The sequence below is a fragment of the Caenorhabditis remanei genome, chromosome III, assembly GCF_010183535.1.
Source record: "Caenorhabditis remanei strain PX506 chromosome III, whole genome shotgun sequence".
NCBI classification, from domain to species: Eukaryota; Metazoa; Nematoda; class Chromadorea; order Rhabditida; family Rhabditidae; genus Caenorhabditis; species Caenorhabditis remanei.
This window is the reverse complement of record NC_071330.1, coordinates 1-20,942: the sequence shown is the minus strand read 5'-3', so window position 1 is coordinate 20,942 and position 20,942 is coordinate 1. Positions and strand designations below refer to the sequence as shown.

Sequence of the window (20,942 nt, the reverse complement as noted above, 5' to 3'; positions counted from 1 at the left end):
ATTTTTCAGATAATCCCGCCGAAAAGGAAGACAAAGTTGAGAAAGAAGAGCCAAAAATCGACGAAACGAGTGAAACGCCCGAGAAAAAAGCAGCTGAATCCTAGTTTTTTTTGTAATTTTCACAATATATTATTTTCTTTTTTATATCTGAAATTTAGTCAAAAATGTTTCATTACGGTCCCGCCCCACCCCCACTTTTCTTGTTTTCCCTTTTTCTGTTTTTAGTTCATTTAGGATGATTCATAGCGATTTACTTGTTATTTTATTGTTTTGTCTTCTGTCTGAAAATCTAAAAATTAATCAAATTTTATTGTTTTTATTAGAGAAATTCGAAAAAGAAATAAGTCTAGAAAAATAATGGAATGTCAGATGGAATTGAAAAGATATGAAATCATTGTGAGCTGTTCCCTTCAAATTTCCTGGAATCTCTTTTGAATTCCCAATTCGAAGGAACAGCTCACCTGGATGAAAACGGGGGTGACATTGTGTATGGGGGAAAAGTATAGAGTTTTGAAAGAAAAAATTAAATCGATAATATATTTGGAGAAGCCCGTTTTAAAATGGGGGGAAAGGGCGGTTTTTTCGGGAAGTTTGGAGAAAAAAGGGGCGTGGCTTGGGTCTCGAAGGGAAGAGACCCACCCAAGATACAGTAACCTAAAGAAAGAGAAAAAATAAGATTTAAAAACTATTTGAATGCTCGATTAAGAGAATATCTCGAATGACAGAATCGGCAACTCTGCATATCCATCGCCGACGATGACGTGGAGATGGTGGCGGCGTCGGCGGTTTGATCAATATATCGAATGCATCGAATATCAGTCGGAATGAACGGAATGATGTGTTTGGAGACGTAGAGATTCTCGACGATGAACGCTTCTCTCGACATGTTACGAGCTCGTTTTTGCATTAGGTTCGCGTAGAGTTCAGAGACAAGAACTACCTGCAAATTGGTCATTTTTAAGGGAATGATGAAAGTATAGAAATGGTGGGGATACTTGCGATGGGTCTGGCCGATTTGAACATTTTCATCGGGTTTCAGTCAGGAATGGGCAAATTATTTGAATGATTGTTTGAAACGTGCGATATTTATTAAAACATGACTTACATGGAATGTACTTCTGTTGCCCCCCCCTAAAGTACCAATTTTTTTTGCTCATTCGATGAGTTTTCCCGAGAGAAAATGACCCATAAAGGGTTTTCCTGTGACGTGACCTCGTTTTTGAGAAATTGAGATTTTTCAAAAAATGCAATTTTTTCGAAAAAATTTTTTCATTAATTTTTTTCATTATTTTCCTGGTTTGTTCAAAAAAAGAGTTTAGAACATAATTATAGCAAATTTTATGTAGTTTTTGACAAAATATGAAACTTATGAAAAAATAATTTTTTGGTCCAGAAAAAGGTCAAAATGTGACACCCTCCAAAAAAAAAAATTTTTTTCGAGAGCGGCAGAGGTGACATATATGTGGTAAGAAAGTACAACTCATCTGGATCATTTTTCTATATAGCACTATAGTCGCTCCCTGGCAAAAATTAAGGAAAAAATTGGTCTGAAAATTTTCATTTTTCGAAAAAATGTGACATGTCAGAAATGAGTTCGAATTTCTAATATTGAATACGTTCCAATTAAAATCTTTCTAGAATAAAGATTTTCAGATTGTATTCCATGCTTTTCAAATAAAAAAGTTCATCCCAGTTGACTTCTCTTGTCATAGCACTCGTTAAAATATTGCAAGTTTTCTCATATGGTGGAAATTCAATTGCTCATAACTCCTCTAAAACTGAAGCAAACAGGCTCAAAAACGCTGAAAAACTTAAAAATAACTAGTGCTTCTTAAAAATCATAATTGGGTTGTTTTCCCAAAAATTGTTTTTTCGACTTTTGATAAGGGGGGACCACATGAAATTTTTCCAGAATCTTGAAAACTTTTTTTTTTTGAAAACAACCCAAATTAACGGTTTTAGCATCTATTCTTGTTTATACACTAGTTTTAAGCTGTTTTCAAAAAAAAAAAAGTTTTCAAGATTCTGGAAAAATTTCATGTGGTCCCCCCTTATCAAAAGTCGAAAAAACAATTTTTGGGAAAACAACCCAATTATGATTTTTAAGAAGCACTAGTTATTTTTAAGTTTTTCAGCGTTTTGAGCCTGTTTGCTTCAGTTTTAGAGGAGTTATGAGCAATTGAATTTCCACCATATGAGAAAACTTGCAATATTTTAACGAGTGCTATGACAAGAGAAGTCAACTGGGATGAACTTTTTTATTTGAAAAGCATGGAATACAATCTGAAAATCTTTATTCTAGAAAGATTTTAATTGGAACGTATTCAATATTAGAAATTCGAACTCATTTCTGACATGTCACATTTTTTCGAAAAATGAAAATTTTCAGACCAATTTTTTCCTTAATTTTTGCCAGGGAGCGACTATAGTGCTATATAGAAAAATGATCCAGATGAGTTGTACTTTCTTACCACATATATGTCACCTCTGCCGCTCTCGAAAAAAATTTTTTTTTTTGGAGGGTGTCACATTTTGACCTTTTTCTGGACCAAAAAATTATTTTTTCATAAGTTTCATATTTTTGTCAAAAACTACATAAAATTTGCTATAATTATGTTCTAAACTCTTTTTTTGAACAAACCAGGAAAATAATGAAAAAAATTAATGAAAAAAATTTTTCGAAAAAATTGCATTTTTTGAAAAATCTCAATTTCTCAAAAACGAGGTCACGTCACAGGAAAACCCTTTATGGGTCATTTTCTCTCGGGAAAACTCATCGAATGAGCAAAAAAAATTGGTACTTTAGGGGGGGCAACAGAAGTACATTCCATGTTAATTATACAGTACCGGACAAAAAGTTATTAACTTTAGCTGTTTTCAGTGAAAAATGACAAAATTTGACAGTGTGCCATAGTAATTCTGAATGTCACACCATGAAAATTTTCAGTGAATCATATAGATTGAACGTAGAGCTCCATTTTTGTAGTTGACAACTTTTTGTACGGACACTCCCTAGAGAGTTACATATTGACAAAGTAATTTCTCCCTCAAATCGACCATTTTAGTGCAAAATTTGCGATTTTTGAGCTGTCGTCGATCATAACTCTCTTGGGAGTGTCCGTACAGAAAAGTTGTCAACTACAAAAATGGAGCTCTACGTTCAATCTATATGATTCACTGAAAATTTTCATGGTGTGACATTCAGAATTACTATGGCACACTGTCAAAGTTCAAAGTTGGTTGCTTTCCACTGAAAACAGCCAAAGTTGATACCTTTTTGTCCGGTACTGTAATTGAGTAATCAAACAAATTATATAACAAACTCGTGTTTAGTGTATTTTTTAAAAATCGGAACTACTTTGTCCCAATTATTAGAATTTTGAAACACCCATTCAAATAATTTGTCCAGCCCTGGTTTCAGTACAAATTTTTTAAATTTTTCTGATTTTTTTTGGCAAAAAAGTCGAATTTTCGACTGAAGTCGAATGTGCATAGGATTTCTGACTATTTATAATGAAAATATCAAAAAATGCCGTGTTTACAGTACCGTTCAATAAGATATACAATTTTGGCCGTTTTTAGTTGAAAATGATCAACTTTGAGAGGGTGTTACGGTATCACTGATTGTCCCACTAAGAAAATTCTCAATGGCTCGTACTGATCGAATGTAGAACTTCATTTTTGTAGTTGACAACTTTTTTGTACGGACACTTCCTAGAGAGTTATGGTCATTTTAAGACGACAGGGCAAAAATTGTACTATCTTGCACTGAAATAGGAAATTAGTACTTTGTCGATATGTAACTCTCTAGGGAGTGTCCGTACAAAAAAGTTGTCAACTACAAAAATAAAGTTAAAAAAAAATCTTTATTATCCATTAAAAGTTTACTTAATGGAACAATCAGTGATACCATGACACCCTCTCAAAGTTGGTCATTTTCCACTGAAACGGCCAAAGTTGGAAGAATTAGAAATGAAGGGATTTCTATTCTATGTTAATGACTTGCCATGTGTATCCAAAATCCATAAATTTCATTCTAAATGACTAGTAAATTTCAATGCTATTTTACTAGAGAAGTATCAATGTCCGCAACTATAAAACCAAAATGTTGGATTTGAAACAAAAATCGAACAAAAAGAAATGAAACATTCGTTCTTCCTCAGACAGATTTATGTGAGCATTTTATGAGCGAATGCTCCTTCTTCTTTGTCAAAATGAGAAATGCTCTCGTCATCTTTCGAATTCGAAATCTAGAAATATGAATTCTCAAATCACAAACCTTTCCTCCAACCACTGCCAACGCAGACCTCGCGTCTTGTATCTTCCTTCCAAAGTAGTGAATCTTTCGGATGTACTGCACACCTACCAAGTCGATACACATCGTTGTGATCGCAAGGCCTGGAATTTATAATATTCATAAGTTGAATCACTTTAAGGATTACCTAGAATGATATAAAGCAATATGATATACATGTAACCGTCTCGACGAGGCATCAAGTCGCCGAACCCGACCTGGAAATGAATCTATGTGTCTGTGTATCCAGATGTCTGTACTTACAGTAGTCATTGTGATGAAGGACCAGTAGAATGAGGTGAAGAAAGACCACGGCTCCAGTTTTGACATTAGTACTCCACCGAATGCAGTGTACACAATTAAGATGGCCAGTACTAAGAATGCAGGGATTCTGAAAAGATAAAGTCTTCATTTTTGTAATTGGTTACTGTGATATGTTATTATTCCAGATTCCGATACTTCAGAAGCCTATGCTAAAAATCACTCTAAACGCCACAATTCCCGTTCTCCTGACTCAAATGGAGCTTTCGTGGAAAAGTTTTTCGGTGTAGTACAGAGTTGCATGGAAGTAAACTCGGAAGTTAAACGGAAGTGAGTTTTATTTCGACAATATAAAGCGAACTGCAAAAATATGAAGTGAATACGTTTTATTGATGGTATCGCTACCTTTCGAGCATAGAAAATTCCAACATTTTACTTATCCCCTACCAGTAGACCTAAATAAGTCTTCACTTCCGACTTCCGGGATATTCCGGGTTTCAAAATCAGCTCTTTTTTCAGGTCTATTGGTAGGGGATAAGTAAACTGTTGGAATGAATTTTCTATGCTCGAAAGGTAGCGATACCATCAATAAAACGTATTCACTTCATATTTTTGCAGTTCGTTTTATATTGTCGAAATAAAACTCACTTCCGTCTAACTTCCGAGTTTACTTCCATGCAACTCTGGTGTAGTACTCTCGGACAAGATTTTTGCTCAATTTCTTGTTTTCTCCCTTTTTCCAACAATTGTTAGTGTATAAAACTACGAACACTTCTTGGAAAAAGTGAGGAAATGAGGAATTGAGAAAAATCTTGTCCGAGAGGACTACACGGAAAAACTCTTCCGCCTAAACTCCTTTTGAGTCCCGGATACCCCCGTACCTACCTCTTCTCCTCAATATTCATATCGTGTCCCATCCCATGACTATGACAATGCTCACAAACGTGCTCTCTTCGTTCTTTCCTATGTCGAGACAATATCAGATACTTGAGTTTCAGATAGTTGCCGTACAGCCATACGAGATGTTCAGATAGGAATTTACCTGAATAAAAAACGAGAACATAGAAAAACCCTCAAGTGCCAAACTCACCCAAGTCCGCGATGGTGACCAGCGTGAGAGGTATGCCGAGCAACGAGAACAGTATGCACCATATCCGTCCGATGTTGGTGACAGGTACAGGGTTACCGTATCCGATGGTAGTCACTACGGTAACTGCGAAGAAGATGGACGATGAAAATGTCCATGTCTCTGTTGCGGCGTTCTTTTTTACCTGGAATAAGAGATAGAATAGAGGGAAAGCAGAAAAGTGATAAAAGATCTAGTTTGTGTATAAGTTCGGATGTCCAGACTTTGGGAAATTACTGTCAGATGACGTGAGGATTCAGAAATTGTGTTCAAAACTCGGAAGGCGGAAAGTGGAGTAAAAAAAGTGGCAGAAAGCGGAAGGGGAACGAAAATGTCATTTTTGCAAGACGATTTGGATTTGTGATAAATTTCGTTAGTACAAAATGATAGTTTTGCTGCAAAAAACCTCAAAGAATATCAGAAAATTCGAGTAGGCCAACAAACTTTCAAGCTGATATCCTCTAGGCGGAAGGCGGAAAGCGGAATAAAAACTTTTCGTTGAAAAGCGGAAAGCGGAAGGCGGAAGGCGGAATTCCGCTCAATCCCGATTCGAAGCTTTCAGTATGATGCTTTCTACTCAAGACTTTCAAACTAGAACTTCAAACTTATATATCTAGGTTCATTTTTACATTTTGAAAAATGTCTCAACTGTTAAAAAATTTCAAAGACTCCAGCTTTCTAATAATATAAAACTTAATTTTTGAAAGTTTAAGCTAAACTTTTTCCTAGTAAACTAGACCAGGACCAGTTCATCCTAGACCTTCTAAACCAAGAGCGAAAAAAATAGTGAGTCAAAGTCAAGAAAGCTTGTGATCTCTTCTCGATATCCAACAAGTTTTCTTATTTTTTGTTTGGTCCCGCGGGAACAGCTGAGTCCTCCTTTTCTCTTCTCATCTATCTGTCTTCTCTCATCTGATAATGTCACAAGGGACCCCCTTTCCCCTTCTGTTTTTCTCAACATCCCTTACTTTTTTCCTCTAACACACCGATTTATGAGGAAGGGGGTCCCGAGACGAAAGGGAAAGTGATGAATAGGTGGATGGGGGGAGAGATTGGGGAACAATAAGGAGTCAAACAACGAAATAAACGGCGGTATGTGTGTCGGTTTGTCCAGACGTCCAGGTGCCCAAGAACTGTCGACACGGATATCAAGTATACTTGGAAGAGGGCCACTGGCCGTAACTTGCACAAAACTGCGTTTTATGAGCTTGAAAAAATACGAAAATGTAGATCTCAGCGAGTTCTATGTCCGTGACATACTAAGGGTCGGATGGCTATTATGGCCGGCCCGTTTAGTTCTGGTTTCCAATTATGGTAAATATATAGGTGAATACTTACAAAATATTTCACCAGTTGGAAAAAGTTTGATAACTTTCAAGGCAGTTAAGATATTGTGCTTCAAAAAGAAGTTCTTTACCCGTTTCTTTTCTTTCTTAGAATTCTTAATACCTAAGTAAGACATCTGGACACATACCCCGTTTCGTCACCTGACCTACCTCATTACTCGTCAAAAAGTATTTCTCGAACGCGACGAACAGCTGATCTGACATGTTGTGCATGTGCCGTTCGGCTAGCGTCTCCCATTCGTATCGTTCTGGAAAAAAGGGATTTCTAGAAATCTTAGTACGGGTCTAGAAACTCACTCGTCTCATTTCCAGCCGCCAACCGAATCAAATCGTCGACGAACTCATTTTGGCGAGTGTAGATCAGTTTTAGCTGAAATTTCATTTAATTATAAATCATTAAAAGTTCAAAACAACTTTGTGTTGACAACACGAATAGACACAGTTTTAAGAGTGTGTTCGTCTAAAAAATTGTAGCATGACCTTTTTGTTTTTTTTATGTCCAAAAATGGAAACAGGAAAAACGGTACATATAAATAAAGAGGACAAGATGAAAAAATTAGATTTTTCGAAAATTTTGAAGAAAAATGAAACTTTTCATCTTTCTGGCTACAGTACTACTGCTTGTCGTTGAGAGGTAAGTCTTTCTTTAGATGCCCGGGTACCTCACAAACGCGCCTAGCATGCGCCAGACTCTCTAAACGTTTTGTCTGATTAACCCAAAATTTCCAGCCAACTCCGTGTGAAACGTCAATTCTATATGCCGTATGGAGGTGCTGGAGCTTACTATGGAAACGCTTGGCCAGGATATGGAGGATATGGATACAGTGGTGGAATGTACCCTGGCTATGGTTACACTTATGGCGGATGGGGAAGATAAATTTTGAATTTTTGAAATTTTGTTTGGAATAAAATATTATCTTGATCTTTGAGATACAGTAACCAGGTAGCACAAGAGAGAAGGATGGAAAAAAACGGGCGAACATGCTCTCCTTGGTGGTGCTCGTAAAAAAGAAATAGAGAGAAGGAGGCACCTGTCACCGCCGTCGTTCTCCGTTAGAAAATTGGCGGAAGCCGTCGTTTCGAACGGCCGGGGGAAATTATGGGCGGCCCCCTTCTTTCTCTCTATCGGAGCCATCTGCCACGTCAATGAGAGGACCAAGACGAGGCAGATGGCTGGTACGGAATAAGGAGGAGGCGTCGTCGACAAAGATGGTGATGTGACGAGTGAAAATGAATGGGTTTTTCGAGAAGAAAAGAAGAAGTGCCACTTTTAGTGCAGTGAAATGGATTTTAGGGAAATGGGAGGGCTTAATACAAAAAAAGGAAAAAGAAATTGGGCAGCGGTGGGAATCGAACCAGCGAAGGTTTGGGTGAGAGGCAAAAGTCTAACCATTTGAGCTAAGTGCACCAGTAAGTGTAGGGATGCGGGGGGCATTCAAGAAACTGTCAAAATCGACAATGGATCATTTCCATGTTGATCCAAAGGTCTATTGGGTGAGGACACGGTTGGAATTTTTAAAGTCTAGTTTTCGATTAAAAATTAAAAATTAAATGAAAACGCTGTATAAAAGATGGTAACTTAAGCACTTTTACTCTAAAATTTCAAAAAAAATTGCGAAATTTTGAATCCGGGACGAGAGTTCAGCCCGGTCCGCTTTTCCACAAGTTTACAATATCTTTTAAGGCAATTTTTTGATAATTGGGAGTATCAAGGAATTTCTAGAACATCGTTTTGAGAACTATTTATTAGACGAGATTTATGCAGATTTCAGAACATTCAAGAATTCATTTCAAAAAGTCTATCTTTTCCTAATTTTTTCTTTCCATTCTTCCCCTATAAGCCTTCTTCTCCTTGCACATTTCCCAACCCCGCACACACATTCCCTCTCGCCACTCTCGCCTCTCCACACCCTCTCGCCATCTCCCCTCATTCATATACGCACTCGCCTCCTCTCCCTTTCGCAGCACGGATGGCCGAGTGGTCTAAGGCGCCAGACTCAAGCGTAAACAGCTTGCCTCAAGTTCGAGGTCTACTGGGTGTTCTGGTACTCGTATGGGTGCGTGGTTCGAATCCCACTTCGTGCAGATATTTTTGCGTTTTAGGAAGTTTTTTGCAAGGAAATGTTTTAATGACTTCTCGGTGAATTTTGTTCCGAGGTCATATCACTTCATGCTTCGACCAAACCACAGATCGTCTTCCTCCAATCGCCAGAGGACATTTCCTGTTCCCACACCTCCCCCTCCTCATTGATATCTTCAATTCCTCAAACGGTGGCCCTATTTCGAAAATCGATGTATTTTTGATCTTCCAATCTACAATTACTGTCCTAATACATATTTTTCAATCAAAAAAGTGGGAGCAAAGATCCGTAAAATAGGGGGCCACCCCTTCTCTAGTGAATTTCCTACGGTAAATGACCTTAACTAACCAGATATAGGGCTTTGATCGCCAAATTGATCCCGATAAACAACTACAAAAATTTGGGTATAAAAGGGACCATCGCAGTGGTTAGAGTATCAAATTTCATATTTTGATATTTCCTTTCACAAAAACCTTCCAAAATGAGCCAATTCTTCCAAATCTGTCTCATCTTCGCCATGCTGGCCGCTCTTCAAGTCAATGGGTAAGTTTTAGAGTAATCTACAGTAAACCCTAATTTAATTTTTCGTAGATTCCTCTTCCCAACTTATTCATCTGGCTACAACTACGATTGCTATGGATATGGGGATGGGTACTACGGTAATGGATATGGCAACGGATACGGCAATGGTGGATACTACGGTGGATACAACAACGGATATTATGGAAAATAAATTTTGACGATGATTGTTCGATTTTTCAGTTAATAATAATAAATTTTATCAAGAACATTAAAACATTTTCTGAAATTTTACAGATGTTACAAGAAAACACAGGCCCGGCCCGAATTCGGTTCATTTTTTAGAAGCCGGGCCTTCTGGCCGCGGCAGGGTCTCCAAAAATTTTCACAGGCCTTTCCGGATAAGTATGATACTTTTTGGCTTATTTGAGAGGTTCTAGGTTTGAATCCCATCGATGATTTGCCGCTTTTCTCTTTTTTCGTAACAAAATTCATTGGTTGTCAGAAAGCACTTTCAGAACACACCGCTACAACCGGAATCTGAAATTGGGTGTAAACAACTATTTAGGTCTGCAAGGGAGGCCTCGTAGTGGGTGGTGGAAGTGATAAACATCGCGATTTGACGAAGTTTGTTTTGATATTTGACAGATGGTCAATGGAATACGGAGGAGTTGGTCAAATGTGAGAGACAAGGAGTGAGTAATGTGTAGAATGAGTAACTTTTGATTTCTATAGTAGGGTGGTAATTGATTACAGTAGGATTTTTATAAACCTCAGTTGCCGTTTTCAGTTGAAAATTCCCAACTTGAAGAGGGTGTCATGGCGTTACTGATTGTCCCATTACGAACATTTTTGATGGATCATACAGATCAAAAGTATAACGGAAACTCACTAGAGAGTTATGCTATATTTTAGACCACATTGCAATTTTCCACTGAAATTGGTTGATTTGAGATAGAAATTACTTTGTTAAAATGTAACTTACTAGGGAGTGTGCGTACAAAAAAGTTGTGAACTACAAAAATGAAGTTCTACTTTTGATCTCTAAAATTCCTTAAAAATTTACTCGGTGTGACAATCAGTGATACCATGACACCCTCTGTACATTTTCAACTGAAATGACCAAAATTGTTAGAATTATGGCGATTACTGTATATTAGATACCCCACCTGTTGCTCTTTCATCATCTGCTCGTGTGGCTGTTCTACACTGTAGAATATCAATGCTCCGATTACTGTATACGTGCATGTCAGTAATACGAGTGCCACGTGGGGGAGGACTAGTTTGGCGAACTGGAAATGGGGAAATGTTGGTTTTTATATGTGAAAAAAGATTACCTTCCGTATCCCTGTTTCCTCTTCTTCCTCATCTTCATCCTTACTCTCATCATCACTCTCATCGTCGATATCTTCATGACCGCTCTGAAAAGAAAAATTATATAAAAGCCATTAATATTATTCTAAAATCAGTGACTCTGAAACATTTCTTTAAATTTTTGTGGGAAAAATATTAAGAAACACATGAAAAAGGGGAAAAGTGGAAGAAAATCTAGCCGTGCAACTCACAACCATTGCTGAAATTAGACTGAGCTCTAATTCCAGCTCAACCTCTTCATTTTCTATGTACACTTTTCGTCGGCGTTTTTTCTTCGCATACGGACACACATGAGGGTTCTCCGGTAAGTCCTCCTGTTTTAGTTATAATAAAATCGGAAGTCTGTCATTCTAATAGTGAGTATCCAGACATAAGAGGGTAAGCAAATTTGCTCCACTGCACACTAATAGAAGAAAAAACCGCAGCTAAACAAACCTTATCACAACTATGAATATGATTATCTTCATAATACTCGGCTCGTCCCAATCCGGCTCTTGTCACCCTCTTCACCGAATAGAGCTTCCCTGAAATAAAGGGAAAAGAGGGCATGCAGAAGATCAACTTTTTTGGAAACTGTGTTTCATGCATTCAGAATTGATCAGGTGGCAAACGCGCTCTATTGAACTTTTCAAAAACTTTCCAAAAAAAAATTACCCGTCTTCTCAACTTGGTACTCGATAAAACTCTAAACTCCTCCTCCTCTGCAACATCATTCCCGTAGATCAAATCTTCGTAGAGCTCTTATCATGATGAGAGATAATTGACCCATTATTATTATGATAGCTCTCTTTATTGATCCCGCCCACTTTTTCATTTATGAAAAATTTGGCGATTCCGAAGAATTCCATGAGACTGAAACTACGAATTTCAAAGAAAAAAATAAATTGAGAGAAAATAGGGAAGGGTGGAGCTAAAGTCCGGAATTTCAGAAGTTTGTCTATTTATGTATCAGAAAATTAATGCTGCTTCAGACTTACGATCAGCTCCGTTTCTTAACGTTATTTTTATTCCTGTTTTCGAAATCTTGTTTTCTCGTTTACAGAATCGAAACGCGTCAGAGGTGCGCCTGACTATATGATTCTTCAAAAAAGCATGCGGGAAGGCCCGAAGCCCCGGCTTCAAAAAGTGAACAAATTTTTTTCAAAATTAAAAAAAAATTTCATCGAAAATGTGAACATTTTTGATGTTTTGCGCATTTTTTTCTATTTCTGAATGATAGTCGAAAAATTAACTGTTTCACGAAAAAATCCAAAAAATTCGAAAAATTGAAATTTGGCGCCTAGTACCCGGGCCTTGACAAGTATGGTTCGCAGAATCGAAACGCGTCTAAGGTACGCCAGATCATATAAATCTTCAAAAAGTCAAGAAGCTCTATGATCATATTTTTACTGAAACGGTATGTGTAGTCTGGCGTGACGTTGGTGTGTTTATATCAGAAATATTAAAATAATGTGTTCTGTCTGTATGTCTGTATGTCCACTGTCATATACAGTTTTAGAAAGAATAAAAAATAAAACAAAACTACTTTAAAAAAGTGAGTGAGAACTCTCAAAGAAATTGAGTATGTGTTTGACGGAAACCAAACCGAGGAGTGCATTTTGGGATTCCATTTTTTCGTTGCGTCAAAAAAAGTTTTTAAGCAAAAAAAACTTTGGGGAGGGGGAGGAGATGGAAGTTGTCTCAGCCCGGACACAACTCACACAGAATTTTTGATGGACAGCCTATCAGCGGAAAGTTTTTTGTGTTAGAGCTGGGGCTCTGGAAGGGTTTTACTGGTGGTATGTATTGTTGGTTTATGGAAGTTAGACCAAATATGAAAGATAAAAGTTTTTCGGACATTTTTGTTGTCCAGGAAGGAGAGACGTTGAAATTTTCGAAATAGAGAACTGATATTAAAAGTTCTCGAAAATATCACTTATTGTTAGAACTTCTAAATGTGTTTGTTATACCACAGAGTCCTCCGCTGAAATCAATGAAAATTTGAGCGCGAATTTCAAAATTTTAGAAATATATATTTTAAAAGAATTGGTCACGAAAAGACGCGCGCCCAGTCAAAAAACTGACATAAATCGGCTCAAAAATTGGTCGATTAAGCTGCGTATCAAAATACCACTACGAAATAGCGATTTGAAAAATTAAAATTGAATTTGCCTCCAAGTCTATTGGAGCGCATTTAATTTCAGTACACCAGACCCCGCTGTTATATCATTTTATGGGTTACGGTGGTTTTCAATAATGCACTATGAGACACACGGGGTAACAGCGATGAACCTCAATTCAATCTCGTAAATCGACACCGAGAGAGATGCGTTGCGTGCGCGTCCGCGGCTCCTTTGATAGTGATAAGCCGCGAAGCTCGTTTTTTTCTTCGAAAAAACTATATTTTATTCATTTTTTTGTCGTTTAAAACCAATTTTTCGAACCTTTTCTTTGTTTTTCATTCGAAATAAAATTACAGAAGCGAAAAATATGTTTTCAGCCAACAAATGCAGCGAAAAATGGACAAATCAACATACAAGCCGAGGCGAAAATTTCAGGTTATTTTTTCCACGTACAACTTCTGATTAGTCTGTTTTCCCGTAGTTTCATGAATAAAACTTTCAGAAATCTTCTTCTACGCCTTATTTTTCTTCTGAATTGTAAATCTTCGGCGCAAACTTCACTTCAACAACGCTTCTCAAGTTTAATGTAATATTAACAATTTTTTTCTAATTTTGCTTGTTTTTTTTTTCCTTTTTTAATAAAAAATTGTTGTTGCTCGAAAGTTCTTTGTTGTAAACGTCACCAATTGTGAGTATTCTCATAGTTTTCCTTGTCTGAAATTTGTATTAAACGTTCTGTCTTTGTCGCATTTTTTAAGAGTCTATAGGAAAAATTGTATTTTCTGAAACAGGAAAATGTAATTCTAGTTGATTTTGACTTTATTCTTCAAAACAGACATTTTTCTATTATGTTTTCAGTGGAAAAATCAGATTTCTCATAGCGGCCAGCGCCGTTCGCCGCGTCGCGGCTTATTCCGTTCGAGGCGACGCGGCTCTCGTATCAACGGAGCGCGTTTTCGCGAGGTTCATCGCTGTTACCCAGTGGAGACATACAGCACCTGATCACCACCTGATCAATTCTCATTTCGCACACTCGTTTACAGTCAGAATTTTTAATTATCAAAACCACGCGAAAGAGATTAAAGACACTCTTTATAAAAAAAGCGGAAACACCATGCATCCTTGTTAAAAGAAATAGAATTCAACGTACCCTCCGCTGCCGCCTATGGAATCCTTCTGGAATCTCAGCCACCCGATCGTCCATTTCATGCCGTTCCAACTCTTCATAACTGTCGTATTCGACGCCTACGTGATGGTATGTGGATGCTGGAAAACTTTTATTGAAATGTTTTTGAAAAATATCGGAATGATGCAATTTCGCTCCATCGAACACAATAGTACGATAGAGCGCATTTTTCGGTTTTTTTCATACTGGTCAACCGGGCCGAGACGGTTTTCTTGAATAACATTTCTCAAAAAAATCGTATAAGATTGATTAATAGTTCAAAAGATACTTTGAATGGTCTTCCATTAAAAATAAATTCGATTTTTCAAAAAGACAATCATGTGAGCTACAATCGCTCCCAATCCCGACGGGCCGAAGGCTGTTTTGGCTTGTGTGATTTTTTCAGGATTTTATTTTTAACTAATGGCACTATATTTTCAGCTATTAATCAACCTTGTAGGAGCTTTTTGAAAAAAAGTTATCGGCACGTCTCGGCCCGATTAACAAGGCCTACCGTAATCATCACTTGTCTACCGTAACCACCCAACAACCTACCGTAATCATCATTGTTACGATGAAGCAACGCTTCGTGTGGATTATCACCCTCCTCCATAAGAAGACTGCCAACATCACTCGAGTCAACTCGCTGATATCCTCGAGATGTTGACGTCATCGCTGATGACGTGGCATCTGCAAAGTTCTTATTTGGAGACTTTGAACATAGAGGAATTTTTGAAAGCTTCATAAAAACTATACTTTTTAAGAAGATAGGAGATTTTGAATAATTGAACAGTTGACGAGAATGCGGAATTTAAAATTTCATTGATATTTAATAAAAACACAAAAAAAATCCAAAAATTAAATCTGAATATGGCGAATTTCATCTACATTTGCAAATTCGGTGGTCCAAAAATTTCCTCGAAATAGCAGAGAAAGCAGAAAAAGAAAGGTAAGGTAATCCGAGAGTCTTGCTCCTAGTCTTCAGGTTAGATGATGGTGGGAGGCAAGAAGAAATTCAAAACCAGAAGAAGTGAGGCACCAAATATTGCAAAAATTGTTTGACACTAGCAGACGGACACACAAAAGAGCAAAAAAACGACGTCGCGGAAAAAGTTTAGTTTTTTTGTGGAAACCGCTAAATTGATTAGCTCCCCGGCGGTTAGTGTCGGGGAGATGGACACATGGACACCACCCAATTTTGATGATTGACTTTAGACACCCCAGACATATGTACATTGTGTTTCTTTTGGGGGGGGAGGCCGCTGAGGCAGGAGGAGCCGAGCGTGTGATTTGATAAATGAAGACTTCAACACTATGGGTCCCTGTGGGATGGCTGGTGGCTCCGAGAGCTTTGACAAAACGGTTATGAATACTGAAATTAGAAGAAAAAAGTTAACGCAGTCAGCAGGATTCGAACCTACGCGGGCAGAGCCCAACACAGGTGGTTCGCGATGGAAGCATTGTGCGTTCGCGCGGTGTCGAATATGGGAGTCATAGGAAACTTATGTGCTAGTTATATGCCTGGTATATGGAAGCATGTTCTGCAGCGGGAAGCATATATGACCCACGCGCGATCCATGTTATTCTTGCCGTTTATCATGTCTACCGTCACCTCGTACGATGCCCTCGCCCACAAATTCCACCCATTATAATGTGTTGTTACTTTGCTATTCCATTCCGAGTCTGTTCAGCTCTATTCTTTATAACATATTCATTTTCTCCGTTTTCAGTTTTCATTGAAACAAATTACGACTATACTTTCAGTAACAAAAGCACGAATAGTTTTAGAGAAAGCACAGAAAGCTATAACTTATTTTTCCGTTCCTTTTCTTTCATTCCATTTCTTACCAAAAAAACCGAAATCAATCAATGAATCAAAAAAGTTTAAATCACCTAATCAACGGAATGAATGTTTTCCGAAAACCGTATAACACAGTGATGAGATTCTTACTTTTCTTACTTCGTCTTGACTAAAACTTACCGTCTTACCTTTTTCCATCTAAAAATAATTATTATAGCCAATCCGAAGTAAGAAAAATAAAGACGCTCTTACTTTCATGAATAAGATAACTTTATCATTTCATTTCATTGAGCTTTCCCTAAAAAATCGCGATTCAGCTTGAAAATTAAAATTACTTTTCGGACATTAATTAAAAATTAATTATTACTTAGTCGTAATTTGTTTTCAGCAAAATTTGACAAAAGTGCATGAAAATCTTCGAAAACGGAGAAACTTATGAAAATGTCTTTGAAAAAAATTGCAGTTTCAATTACGATAAACAGCACGCCATGGTGTAATGGCGGAGTGTCGTTGCAAGTTTCAGGTTTACGGTGAAAACATGGATCCTATATGCGAGCTATATGGAAGCACGCAGGATCCGTGCCACAAGCACCACGCCTCGAAGCATATCACTTCCGCGCGCGAAGCACATCGTTTTATGCGAGCACATGGGAGGTTATGTGCTTCCATTTTGAATATGCCCCATATAGCATCCATCGCGAACCACCTGTGAATTGATTTCTAGTCAATCTCCTTAACCACTCGGACATGACTGCACGGAAGTGGGTCGCCGCGAGGGCGTATAGGAAAGTGAGGGAACGAGGCGTCTACCTGGAGAAGGAGAGATGTGGGAAAAATGTTTTGCAAGTGCGCTCTATTGTAAATTTTTCTGGATATGGAGGCATTTTACATAGTTAGATGAACGAGCAAGTCATAAATATCCAGGATAAGAATCAGAAACATCTAGAAGAAGTGTTTTGTTGAATTGGTCAGCAGAATCAGAAGAAAAATCCGAGTGATGGGAAGAAAGAAAAAAAGGAGCGAGAAGTGAAGAAGAACTAGGCAAGATTAATGAGCCGCCTTTCTGTGCTCCGAAAAAGTGAGCCATGTTTCCCTTGTGAGCATCTTCCGAATACTGGCAGGAAAGTATGTGTGTTTTGGAGGAACAAGATGAGGAGAAGAAGGAGTTGATAATCGAGAGGGGGATTATTTTCAAAAATTGGTAAAGTGGTAGTTTTCAACTTGACAACCACGAAGTGTACGGTCGCAGAGACGTGCTCCGACGCACAAAGCTTGGCACGGTGCCAAAGATTTTTACGTTTATTTTTTATTTTTTATTTTTTTTTTTATTTGTCGTATCTTTCAATAATAACCGCGACGCTCACTCAACCAGATTCGGGAAAAATTCAAAACTTTTCGTTGCGGACCTTACGCCTCGCAATATTGTGGACAGCAGTATTCCAAACAAGGCAAGACACAAAACAAGAACCGTGTCTTTTGATTTATAGGTCAGGATGATGACCATGAATAAAAGGGATTGAATTTTATAAAAACATTTGTGCATTGTATTTTTAGGGGCTCATTATTTTTTGTGATAACTACTGTATACAGGATTGGACTAACTGAATCCCAATTGGTGCAACTATTGATGAGGACTACCCGAATCAGAACTGCCCGAATAAAAACCGCCTGAAAAAAAGTTTTATTAAAAACTTCCCAAGTCAAAACTGACTATGAAATGAGAAATCGTCATTTTAAAGTCAATACAACTCGATTTGGTAGTTCTTAAAAACTACACTTAAAAATTTAAAAGAAAACAAATCTAATACACAACTTCTACGAGTAAGTAAAACTTTTCCGTTTCCTCCCAAAAATCTGATAAAAAAGGTCAAAACGGAGAGCTTCCAAAAGAGCCATTTGGTTTGAAAAATGACCTTGGCCTTTAGGCTTTTCTGTGACTTTGCTTCCTTTCTTTTTTTGTTTAAAAACTTCATCTGGACAACCAATTTTTTGTGGGGATTTCTCGATCCAGATGGATATGTTTATGTTATAGTAAGGGTATTTGAGGATAAACTAAAAAAGTTTGCAAAATCAAAAAAAACTATAGTTTCTCTAGACTACTTGGAGAAACGACGTCACGGAATATTGGGTTAATAAAAATATGAAAAAGTGTATTGGGGCTCGAGTGGCAGATGAAAGGGAAAAGGTACCTTCAGTTTTAGGAATATGGAAATGGGGCAAGAGAGATATAGCGAAGAGAAGAATGTGGAGGTAGCTGATTTTTTGGTTTTTTGGTGGAATTTCAATAAGAAATGAAGAAAGTCAAGAAAATTCACAATAGAGCACATTTTCATATTTCATAAAACTTTTATCTTTCCACAGGTAGACGCCTCGTTCCCTCACTTTCCTATACGCCCTCGCGGCGACCCAATTTCGTGCAGTCATGTCCGAGTGGTTAAGGAGATTGACTAGAAATCAATTGGGCTCTGCCCGCGTAGGTTCGAATCCTGCTGACTGCGTTAACGTTTTTGTTTTTTTGTTTTTTAAAATAGAGTAACTAGAAAAAAGTGATGAGGTAAAAAGTATAATAGAAAGGGAGAGGTCAGGCTCAAAAAGTGTGTGAGTGTCTGGGGGTAAGGAGCAGGGAGTCAACTCAATTGTTTTCCACTTTTTCGTTTCATTTTCATCTTCTTTTCTCCTCCTCCTGCTCCCCACGACGCCATCGTTATTCCTCTAATTTTTTCTCCTTACTTCATTTTGGCACCCAAAAAAAGAAGGAGGTCTCATTTTGTAATCCTTTTCGAAACTCAGAAAAAAATTGAGAGAATGGAGGAAAAATGATGAATCTATGCGGATTACGGTATGGATTTGAGGAAAAAATTTGAGCAAAGAAAAATAAAGATTTATTGGTCTAAATTCACCTGACTCTTATTCTGTGAGCTCCGAGCAGCAGAGACTACTGAGGATTCGGGTTTTTCAGATCCCAAATATTTATTGTTGAGCAATTTTTAGAATCTAGGAATTTTAAGACGGGCGGTCCAAAAAAACGGAAAATAAATTCATACCCAAAAACATAACAAAAGTATCAAAATCTTGTCGTCTCTCTATCTTTTTGGAACAAGTTGAAAACCTCCGGGGCCACACCCCTACCCTCCACCAAAAGTGAGAAGCGCCCTCCTGTCTTAGTTTCTCCCGGTCTGCGCCCCGAGGGACAGTTTTGCGATTTGACATAAAAATGGAGGAGATAGTGTGAGAGATGAGGAGAGATTCCAGAGAAGTATTTGCTAAAAGAGGGGTATACGATGTATAGGGGGATGAATGTGTGTCTGAAGGAGCCCCAGAGCACTGACTGACAAAAATGTGCAAAATGCTTCGGATGGGTTTTTATGTTTTGACTCGTCAGGATGAAGTTTGAGCAAATTTTTGAGATAAAACATACGAGTTTTGAGTGAAATTCGAGGGATTTTTATTCTATCAAGAATTGCACATTTTTTGCGTCACGGTGAACATTCGAACGGTGAACATTTTTATAGTCGGTATAGCATGCAGCTAATTTCGGATATTCACCATGATGCAAAAAATGAGCCATTCTTGTCAATTGTGCGCGGCTGCATTGGTAGCCCTGGCCTCATCGTGTTACCGGTCTGTGTATTGATGTGAAAGAAAATCTATAAACTCGCAATAGAGCGAATTTGCAAAACTATTTGACAAAAAAAGCAAAAAAAAATTGCCCTGAACCAGGATCGAACTGGTGACCTTTAGATCTTCAGTCTAACGCTGTCCCAACTGAGCTATCAAGGCACCCCAAAGGAGGTCTCTCATGGGGGGTCAAGAATGTTCCGGTTTGCTTGCGGCGGCGGTAAGGAAGGTGGAAACTCTTTCCTATTAGATCAGTGGGTCTAGGTTTCCACTTTTTGAGGACAAGACATTTTTGTAATCTTTTAGAATAATTTCCCGGAATAAAAACGCTAAGCATGACAAAAATTAGAAATTTTCGAATCTTCTAATAAAAATTGACCTACCTGATTCATCAATAGCTGGAATTTCAGACTCTATCAGCGGGTCGAATGGTTTCGATAGTCGAGGTGTTTTCCGGAACAGCCGGAAGTATTTCGATGGCATTTCTGGAAAAGTGTTCCGTTGAAATTACAGAAAATGAGGTTTTCCCGAAAAAGTGCAACATTCCAGACACTACGTAATTTCACTCGTCAAAAATAGAACGAGCCTCACCAGTACTGACAAATTTTTGAGGAGCCGCCCCTTCCCCGTCCCAAAACACATTTTAATTTGAGTAAAGGAGCCTCTCCTGAGCACCCCGAGTTTTACGGGCCATGTCAGAGATAACGGAGGGATGAGAGGCGGAGAGAGAAAAAATTAAATGAAAATGAATTTTATGCAGTTAATTTGAACCCCCATTTCCCATTTCAGACGGAAACCGGAACTATTTTTCCGTAGTTTTGGAAAACTGATGGTTGGTCGACTACTAATTGGAGGTCAGACTACAAAAGGTCGACCTGTGTATTGGTGTGAAAGAAAATCTATAAAGGTGCAATAGAGCGAAATTTCAATCATTCAAAACTGATTTACAAAAAAGCAAAAAGAGATTGCCCTGAACCAGGATCGAACTGGTGACCTTTAGATCTTCAGTCTAACGCTCTCCCAACTGAGCTATCAAGGCACACCTACGACCGCTCTCCAAGGTATTGATAAGTGTGATTGTTTCGATACAACCTTATGTGAGAAACGCATTGTTCATGAATTTCATACTTGTCAAAAATCGGGCCGGCCCGGGCCGAAATTTCTCTTGGCCCGGCCCGGCCCGGCGGCCCGGATTCAAAAATGGGTACCCATTTTTACCAATTTTTTTTTTGAAATTTTCGATAAAAAACAGTAA

At 38.0% G+C, this 20,942-nt stretch overlaps 2 protein-coding genes across 2 annotated transcripts; both read right to left on the bottom strand.

Moving 5' to 3' along the window:
• Positions 1-685: 685 nt before the first annotated feature.
• GCK72_008152 (uncharacterized protein) lies at positions 686-7,409 on the bottom strand (the record flags this gene model as incomplete). Its single annotated transcript, XM_053726667.1, has 8 exons — positions 686-940; positions 4,280-4,398; positions 4,443-4,512; positions 4,559-4,685; positions 5,441-5,597; positions 5,646-5,826; positions 7,178-7,275; positions 7,325-7,409. The coding sequence occupies 8 exons, from the start codon at positions 7,407-7,409 to the stop codon at positions 686-688; spliced, it is 1,092 nt and encodes a 363-aa protein (XP_053586244.1).
• A 3,280-nt stretch (positions 7,410-10,689) lies between these two features.
• GCK72_008151 (uncharacterized protein) lies at positions 10,690-20,170 on the bottom strand (the record flags this gene model as incomplete). The annotated part of the gene is made up of 8 exons (XM_053726666.1): positions 10,690-10,740; positions 10,797-10,919; positions 10,965-11,048; positions 11,193-11,315; positions 11,437-11,505; positions 14,254-14,369; positions 14,824-14,958; positions 20,071-20,170. The coding sequence occupies 8 exons, from the start codon at positions 20,168-20,170 to the stop codon at positions 10,690-10,692; spliced, it is 801 nt and encodes a 266-aa protein (XP_053586243.1).
• Between the last annotated feature and the right edge of the window lie 772 nt (positions 20,171-20,942).